The following is a 7884-nucleotide window of genomic DNA, read 5'->3' on the forward strand; positions in this document are numbered from 1 at the left end:
TTTCAGCAGCTAATGACTGTCGTTTGTCAAGATCTATTAAACAGAGGGGAACGTGCAAATGAGACCCTGTGTAGATGTTGGAGTTATTAGAGCCTTCCAAATGTAAACTGACAGTGGTGACGTTACATTGTTAATTAATCAAATTAGACTGTGGGAAAATATGGAGACTGATATACGGACGATGCTATCTGATTGGTGAATGACTGGATCATTGTCAGGTGGTTCTTCTCAGGTTTATCTAAGAAAAGAAAACATGAACTACAGGAAACACAAGTAACTTTATTGGTTCTGTTTTACTCCACCACGAAAATAGTTTTTTATGTGTTATTCTATTCTGTTTATTAAGGAAGAAAACCTTGTGTATTTTTTTAATCTCATCATATATTCATCTCCTACAGACCAACTTTAAAGTCATTAAAGTTTTCTCCTTTTTTTCTCTCTGTGTCTTGTCTGTCTCCTCAGGTCCGTCCTCCGAGGCCTGTCTCTTGCCTCGCTCTTCTTCACCTCCTGCTGCAGCGTTGCCAGTTAAAGGCAGCATCAAATCCGCCACTCGATCTCTGCAGATCCCTCTCAAACCTCCGCCCACAAACTCACTACGTTTGCCCAAAGAGTGTCACCGCTCCCTGGGAGACCTGAAGGCAGGACAACGTTCCACGACATGAACGGCTTTTATGATAACTGTCAGAAGTGTCTGTCCTGTGTCAGCCTCACTCACACTAGTCTTTCTTCATTTCTTCCTAAGGTGACACGAGTTCTGGTGGCCCGCTTCCTGCACCGCTCTAAACGCAACCTGGCTCCTGCCTCAGAGCATGCTGGGAGCACAGGACAGGGACCGAAGAAACGGAGTGGAGCCGAGGGGGTCGCCCCCAACCATATACCCCTGGAGCAAGTACGAACACTTAAACTTTTTTATTTCTTCACCCATTTTTAATGACATATTCTTTCTAATACACTTGGCCTGGTTTCTTCCTGGTATTCGTCCTGTTTAAAATGTTGGTGTTGCATTTCAAGAAGTATGGGATTGGGTAAGATGGAGCTTGGGCGACCCCCGAAGGGAGCAGCCAAAAGAAGAACATTTATCTTGTTTTTTTTTTTTTTTATCAGGTTATGCGGTCCACCTGGAGCACAGGCAGAAGTCAGCCCAACCACCACAGCCACCATCCTGCTCATCACCGAGGACACCACTATTCCCATAGTGACAGTAGACACAACCGACACCACAACCGCCGGGTGCCAGAGGGGATTCACCTGCGCAGCTGTGGAGATTTAAGCTTCTCGTCCACAGCGTCTCTTCAGCGACTGGTGTCACCCTGTCCGCCCCACGGCTCATCGGGGGCTCTGTATTCTGAGTCCGTGCTGTGAAGACGGCGTGGGTCGAGAGGTGAAGAGATCCAAAATGGTACAGTTAAATGGTGAAGGGTTCTAGAGCAGATAACAATCACATGAAACTTTTTAAAGCCTCGTCTGAAGCCACCTCAGCGAGCGGCCTGTTTGACGTTGATCTCTGAAAACACTGACCAGAGGGGGGCGCTATTTTCACTGATGGTCATCAAACTAAAACAGTCTAAATCAGGGTCAGGTCAGGGTTTCTGACATATTCATTGTTGACTCAGACCACTCTCATGAAGCTAGAAACTCTTCCTCCAGACTTGTGACAGAACTCATCGATGACATCACAACCACTTTATCCCATGTACGTGGAACCGATGTCCACAACTGTGGCTACCTAATTGCATCTGGCCCATTTCTATCCTGTCATATATCCACCCAACCACTAGAGGGAGGGGATCATGTAAACCTTTATTTTGTCTTGCAGTCTTAACGTAAACTGCACCTGTATCAACGTATAACTAACACAGTATGAAGAAGATGAGGAGTAAAGCAGCCGGTAACATTCTCATTTTTCTAAAAGCCTGACATTTACATTTTTTTCCCACATTCACAAAACTCTGTTGGCCTTCAAAAGAAATTGCAACCATTTCTAGCACTGATAATACTTAACAGACTCCAACGAACCTTGTAAATGTTTCCTGGGTGGACGGCCCCCCCGGACGCACTGATTTGTTCTGCATATGTGCATGTTTTGCTAGCGCCCTCAGCGTAAAGCAGGATCCCTGAGCTTCAAATCCTGACGGTCTGTGTATCTAAGTAACATGTCCTCAGAATGTCTCCCCCTGCATGTTCGGAAAAATGTTTATCACTTTTTTTCCCCCTTCTCTTGCACCCAAGAACTATGATATTAGCCACTATTTGAATGTGTCTGTGTTGTTAGATGGCCCGGAGGAAAAAAGTCGGAGCAGGAAATGTGTAGCGTTTCCAGGGTTTACTGCCAGAAAACTCCAAACATGCCACTGAACCCTTCGTTGATTTTTATGGGGTTTGGAACATAGACTACTGTCAGTCAGTCTGATCCTGTAGAATAGATGTGTGAACTGTACAGTGACTGCATACTGAGTGTCTTGCAATAAACGTACAGACATATTTGAGTGTGAGCTGCGGCTTCAGATAACGTCTCAGCATGGTTCCCTCCCGCCCGGTTTTTTGAAATGGTTGTGAGTGTACAGTAAATGAAGGACAAATAAAGAAGCTGAGTTGGTCTGTGGACACACAGCTTCTTTATTCAAGTATCAGAAATATGTGTATCGGAAAAAGAGTATTTTTCTTTGTAAGTCTTTTTGGCGTCACAGTATCGACTCATTGTAAGTAATGGAACATTTTTGGAGCACTAGTAAATATGTAAATATTAAAAAAAAATCTACACACAAACACAGACACACTGGCACTCCCTTGTAAAGGCACCGGGCTGTGTTTCTACCTCTTCTTCTGCATAATGTATTATTTATTGAATAAATGTACTATATCTGTATGACAGGCTCAACAGAAAACATGGCCTTGGAACCTGAATTGTAAATGTATCAAAATATGACACCTACTCCAGATTTTAAATGCAGTGTCAATGACAAATCTTTCAATGCAAGTTATGTATTTCAGCATATAAAATAAATAATAGTACTAAAGTATAATACTTTTGTTGATGTTTTGTACTAAATATGAAAATGAAAATTTATGATTACCTATAAAAAATTATCTTCAACAGGTAGCAATCAAGCAACATGAAGGATGTCAGCTGCTTTTAATCCTCCAAAGAAGTTGTAAATATAGGGGGCAGAGGCAGAACCAGCTCAGAGATGTAGATTTAAGTTCATAATCTGTACATGAACCTTTTGTTTTCAAGAGAGAATGTTATTTTATGTCGGTTTCATATCAAATTGGGCATTTAAGTTATATTTATTATTTATTTATTTTGTGTTTATACATTATAAAGCTGTATGGCACAGAAAAAATGTATTTTCAAATATATTTTATACAAAAAGCAATGTCTGTTTTGGATGTGGCCCATGTCAAACACAGAAAATACAAACACAAGTATTTTCTGTGTTTGTATTTTACCTCTGTTTAATAATTTAATGTACAGTAGTTTGAAAGTATCTGGAGGACCTGGAATGTTTTTCACAGCCTATATGTCTGTTAAAAATGAATAAACAATCGGTATTACAGTACAAACTTTGACAAATTTAGTTTAGTAACGTAGCTCACACCGTTAATATTTAATTCTTCCGCTTTTCACTTCATACCTGTATCTGCCAATAGCTCTTTTCTTTTTCTTTTTTCTCTCTTTTGAACTACTAATTGTTGCACTAAGACGTAAACGCTCCACTTTAACCCCGCCTCTTCTCAAATCTTATTGGTCAGTCGATGCGAAAGCTCATCCTGGTTCGATGCTTCCAGCGAATGGGAATGTTCAATGTCAAATGGAACCTTTTTCTAAGCCGCGCCCAACTGAGGGTTGTCGCTAAGGATTGTGGGTAGCTTAGTTCCGCTGCTTTATAACAAAACGGACGACAGCGCCTCAAAGAACTACAATCTGCACATCCTGCCTTCAAAGACACTCAGTCATAATCTACCGTAGGAGAAGAAAGCTGCTTTTACGGTACTATATTGACAACGTGTACACTTAAAGACGCCGAGATCATGGTATGTAAACGTTTTTTTTAAAGAACAAATATATTTTCTTCCTGCAACGCGACTGATAACGAGCCTTGCATAGTGACTGGATGCGGAGATTCACGTAGGCTGGACGTCAGCGAACGCTACCCTATGTCAACGGAACTTACAGGCTGTAGTATTTTTTTGACCTAATCTGCGTTCACGTGAGCCTGTGTAGACGACCACATAGCATCGTTAGCCTGTGCGTTTTCTCACCGGAACACTTTTAATACAGTAATGTCGTGTGTATACGCGGTTTGTTAGCCACTCGTCCTCTGCTGACGACAGTTGTTTACTTGTTTGTTTGGTGATGAAACGCTCCCTCAGAGTTATAACAGGTGTCTTCAAATCGTCACCGACTGTTTGTCATCTGAAGCCAAAACACTCATGTGTTCCGCTGTGCACCTCGTCCACACAGGGGGACAGCATGTGTAATGGGACGCACAACAAAAAGGCGCTGCTGTCCGACACTCAGCTCTTTGACGACCAGTTTGAGGAGCTGCTGACGGAGCTAACAGAGCGGGACTTAACTGATCCAGTGCTGGGTGACGCTCTGAGAAGACTTCGAGAGGTACTTAGGCCCCTGGCAGTGTTGTTTATCTGTATCTGTAGTTTAAAACATGTTTACCGGACTAACTCTTATTCTCTGTCCTTGTTGCCCCCTAGGTTTTGGAGTACAATGCACCTGGAGGTAAGAGGAACCGGGGCCTGTCTGTGATTGGCTCGCTGAGGGAGCTGCTCCCACCTTCTCAGCTCACACAGGACATCGTGCAGAGGGCTCTCATAGTCGGGTGGTGCATTGAGTTGGTAGGTACTGTACTGCCAAGTGTACAGTGGTACCACACCTTTTCACAATTTTATTGTAGCATACAATGCTAGCATGGAGTATGTTAAGTTAAGAAGAAAATGCAGTGCCATTTTCCCATCGGGACCAAAAAATACAAAAAGAGCAAAGGGCCCTGACCCCCACTAGGGTAGTACATACCATGCATGGTAACAAAATGACATGACTGTGGAATAAAGTTAGGAAATGACAGAATTACACATGTATAAAATGGAACAGGCAGTGTGTTCTGTAAAAAATATGATCACGTGAGAGTGGAAAAAAATGAAATTTGCTATTTATGAATGTATGACCATCCTAATCTACCATTGAATACAGGGGGGTCAAGCTCAATTTTACCAGGGGGCCACATCAACAATATAGTTCCGCTTGAATGGCCGGCTGTATTAAATGTATTAATACATTTTTCTGAAATTGATTATTATTTATTCAAGTTACAAATATTGTACAGTGCTCTATGTAATAAAGAAAAATAATTTATCAAGTTAAAAAATTCACCAGCATGCACTTTATTATAAGGCAAATAAACACTTTTTAGGCCCAAACGGTGGGCCACATAAAATGACTTGGTGGGCCATATTTGGCCCGCAGGCCTTGAGTTTAACACATATGCTCTAAAGTATGGGATGCTAGTCTCCTGTATCCTGAGTAGCTAGCAGAGATGCCGTCAGTGCTCTGTATTTTAAATATTTCATTAAATGCAGCTGGGGTTAGAAAAAGTCTCCAAATTCACTAAATATGATGTAAACTGAAATCTCACATTTTCTCTTGCAACTCTGAAGAGCTGTTGTGACACTTACACACAAGGGTGTTACGTCGTCTTAATCATCGCGTGAATCAACTCTGTCTCTCTTGTTTGCAGCTTCAGGCGTTTTTCCTTGTGGCTGATGACATCATGGATTCATCTGTAACTCGGAGAGGGCAGCCCTGCTGGTACAAGAAGGTGGGAACCAGCGATTTTACTGTATTCATTTATCACGCTTCTCGACAAAGTGCTCTGGTTCTCATTAGGCCACGCCTGTTTGTTTTTAAGGAGAGAATCGGTCTGGATGCCATCAATGATTCATTTCTTCTAGAAGCATCCATCTACAGGCTTCTCCGCAAACACTGCAGAGATCAGCCCTACTACATCCACCTGCTGGAGCTGTTCACTGAGGTATTAGAGATGCTGAGTCTGTACACATGGACAAACGGATGTCACGTTAAGATGCTAAATGCATCTGCATATGTTTCAGACGTCTTTCCAGACGATGCTGGGCCAAGCTCTGGACCTCATGACTGCCCCTCCTGGTCATATTGACCTCAACAGATTCACAACGGAGAGGTGATGCAGTAAATATGTAAAGTAAGATCCCATATTGGATTTTTCTGTAGTGAAGCAGGTCATTTTAAAGGTGTTTTTTCTTCTTTCTTCTTCTATCCTTTAGGTATAAAGCTATTGTCAAGTACAAGACCGCCTTCTACTCCTTTTACCTTCCAGTGGCAGCTGCGATGTACATGGTGAGAGTTGTAAACACACAACGCTGCAAACACTAAGAGTGAAACATTAGTCACAGAAACAAACTTTGAACAAATGTTTCTCATTTACTTGTCTTGGTTTAATGGTGGTTTTATCAATGCTCTCGTAGGCAGGAATAAACAGTGACGAGGAACACAATCACGCCAAACACATCTTACTTGAGATGGGGGAATTTTTTCAAATACAGGTAAATTATTTTATTTATTTTTACAAACAAAATGTCGTGTGATGCAGCAAAAGTTCACAGTAAAATCTTACTGACTGATACAGGTAAATTATTTTATTTATTTTTTACAAACAAAATGCCATTGTGTGACGCAGCAAATGTTCACCGTGAAATGTTACTGATAAACTACTATATGTTTCAGGACGACTACCTGGACTGTTACGGTGACCCTGCTGTTACAGGAAAGATTGGTACAGATATACAGGATAACAAATGCAGCTGGTTGGTGGTGACAGCTCTGGAGGTCATGACCCCTGGACAGAGAGCAGAGCTGGAGGTGATGAAGTCAGAATAATTTCATAAACAGTGGACAAAATAGATGACACAATGGTTCCCAAACCTAACTCTGGTCTTTTTTTGTTGTTTTTTTTTATTACTAACTCTGGTCTTTTTTTGTTGTTGTTTTTTTTTATTCCTCAGGCATGTTATGGACGTCACAGTGAAGAGAGCATAGAAAAAGTCAAAGCGCTGTACAACACACTACAAATGCCCACACTTTACCAGACCTATGAAGAAGAGAGCTACCAGAGGCTGCAGAAACTCATCAACGGCCACGCACAGAACCTTCCTCATTCTGTTTTCCTTAACTTTGCCAAAAAAATCTACAAGAGGAACAAGTGAGAGGGAAACATCTTCTGACATTACATGATATCTTAGTAGATCACATAAAACCACGAGAGGAGCACAACCCTGTTCTAAATCCAACTGGACTGTGATTTTTTTAAAAGAATCTCAGAGACTGATATGTAGGCACTTGGATGTGCAAGTCATCCCACGACAAGATTAATCTAGTTTTATTTATTAAGTGCATATACTTGGCAAAAGCATGTGTATCATATGTATCTGTCGTGTGAAACGCATGGCAGGGAGAAAATCCTATCAACTCAACTGTTTTGTAAAGATGGGTTTAGTCTATTTTAACTCATGACAGATAATGGTGAAGCCCAGTTAGTTCCGTTTGAATTCTCAATAAAAAAATTAAATAAATTTATTTTGTAGTTTTGTGTGTGTGTGTTGGAATTATTTTTTTCTGCAAACATTTACACAAAAGTACTTAAAAACAAAGATGGTGGACTATTAAAAATCACTGAGACCAAACATGGCCACATTTGTTATGATAGCAACGGTTTACACATTAATGTCAGTGTTATGTCATAGACAAATACGTTATTTATTTTTTATTTCTTTCGTGGACAGAAATCTAATTTGGAATGATTGTATCGGGTACGTCGTTGAGCAGTTGCCAGA

At 41.1% G+C, this 7884-nt stretch overlaps 2 protein-coding genes across 3 annotated transcripts in view; both read left to right on the forward strand.

Moving 5' to 3' along the window:
• fam189b (family with sequence similarity 189 member B) overlaps positions 1–3215 on the forward strand; it is an 11512-nt gene extending 8297 nt beyond the window's left edge. Inside the window, exon 14 of the mRNA XM_017038229.2 lies at positions 1105–3215. Within this exon, the coding sequence (XP_016893718.1) occupies positions 1105–1362 (258 nt within the window). The 3' untranslated portion in view covers positions 1363–3215. The remainder of the gene's footprint in view (positions 1–1104) is intronic.
• A 658-nt stretch (positions 3216–3873) lies between these two features.
• On the forward strand, positions 3874–7627 carry fdps (farnesyl diphosphate synthase (farnesyl pyrophosphate synthetase, dimethylallyltranstransferase, geranyltranstransferase)). 2 transcript variants are annotated; one of them, XM_025061760.1, is made up of 10 exons: positions 3874–4035; positions 4466–4618; positions 4714–4854; positions 5754–5834; positions 5925–6047; positions 6127–6215; positions 6319–6391; positions 6520–6597; positions 6779–6913; positions 7057–7623. In XM_025061760.1, the coding sequence occupies exons 1-10, from the start codon at positions 4033–4035 to the stop codon at positions 7255–7257; spliced, it is 1077 nt and encodes a 358-aa protein (XP_024917528.1). In that variant the 5' UTR covers positions 3874–4032; the 3' UTR covers positions 7258–7623. The 2 variants fall into 2 exon arrangements, with proteins under 2 accessions (XP_024917528.1, XP_008321385.1); XM_008323163.3 differs by lacking the exon at positions 3874–4035 and having other exon boundaries at positions 4043–4618; positions 7057–7627.
• The last annotated feature ends 257 nt before the right edge of the window (positions 7628–7884 follow it).

The sequence above is a fragment of the Cynoglossus semilaevis genome, chromosome 13 (assembly GCF_000523025.1).
Source record: "Cynoglossus semilaevis isolate Cse_v1.0 chromosome 13, Cse_v1.0, whole genome shotgun sequence".
Taxonomy (NCBI): Eukaryota; Metazoa; Chordata; class Actinopteri; order Pleuronectiformes; family Cynoglossidae; genus Cynoglossus; species Cynoglossus semilaevis.

What these genes read in the sequence shown, in the direction of transcription:
- fdps (XM_008323163.3), top strand. Translation starts at nt 4,358, where the DNA reads ATGAAACGCTCCCTCAGAGTTATAACAGGTGTCTTCAAATCGTCACCG. An exon ending in TCGGGTGGTGCATTGAGTTG is followed by an intron (nt 4,855 to 5,753) that starts GTAGGTACTGTA and finishes TCTTGTTTGCAG; the next exon opens with CTTCAGGCGTTTTTCCTTGT. An exon ending in AGCCCTGCTGGTACAAGAAG is followed by an intron (nt 5,835 to 5,924) that starts GTGGGAACCAGC and finishes TTTGTTTTTAAG; the next exon opens with GAGAGAATCGGTCTGGATGC.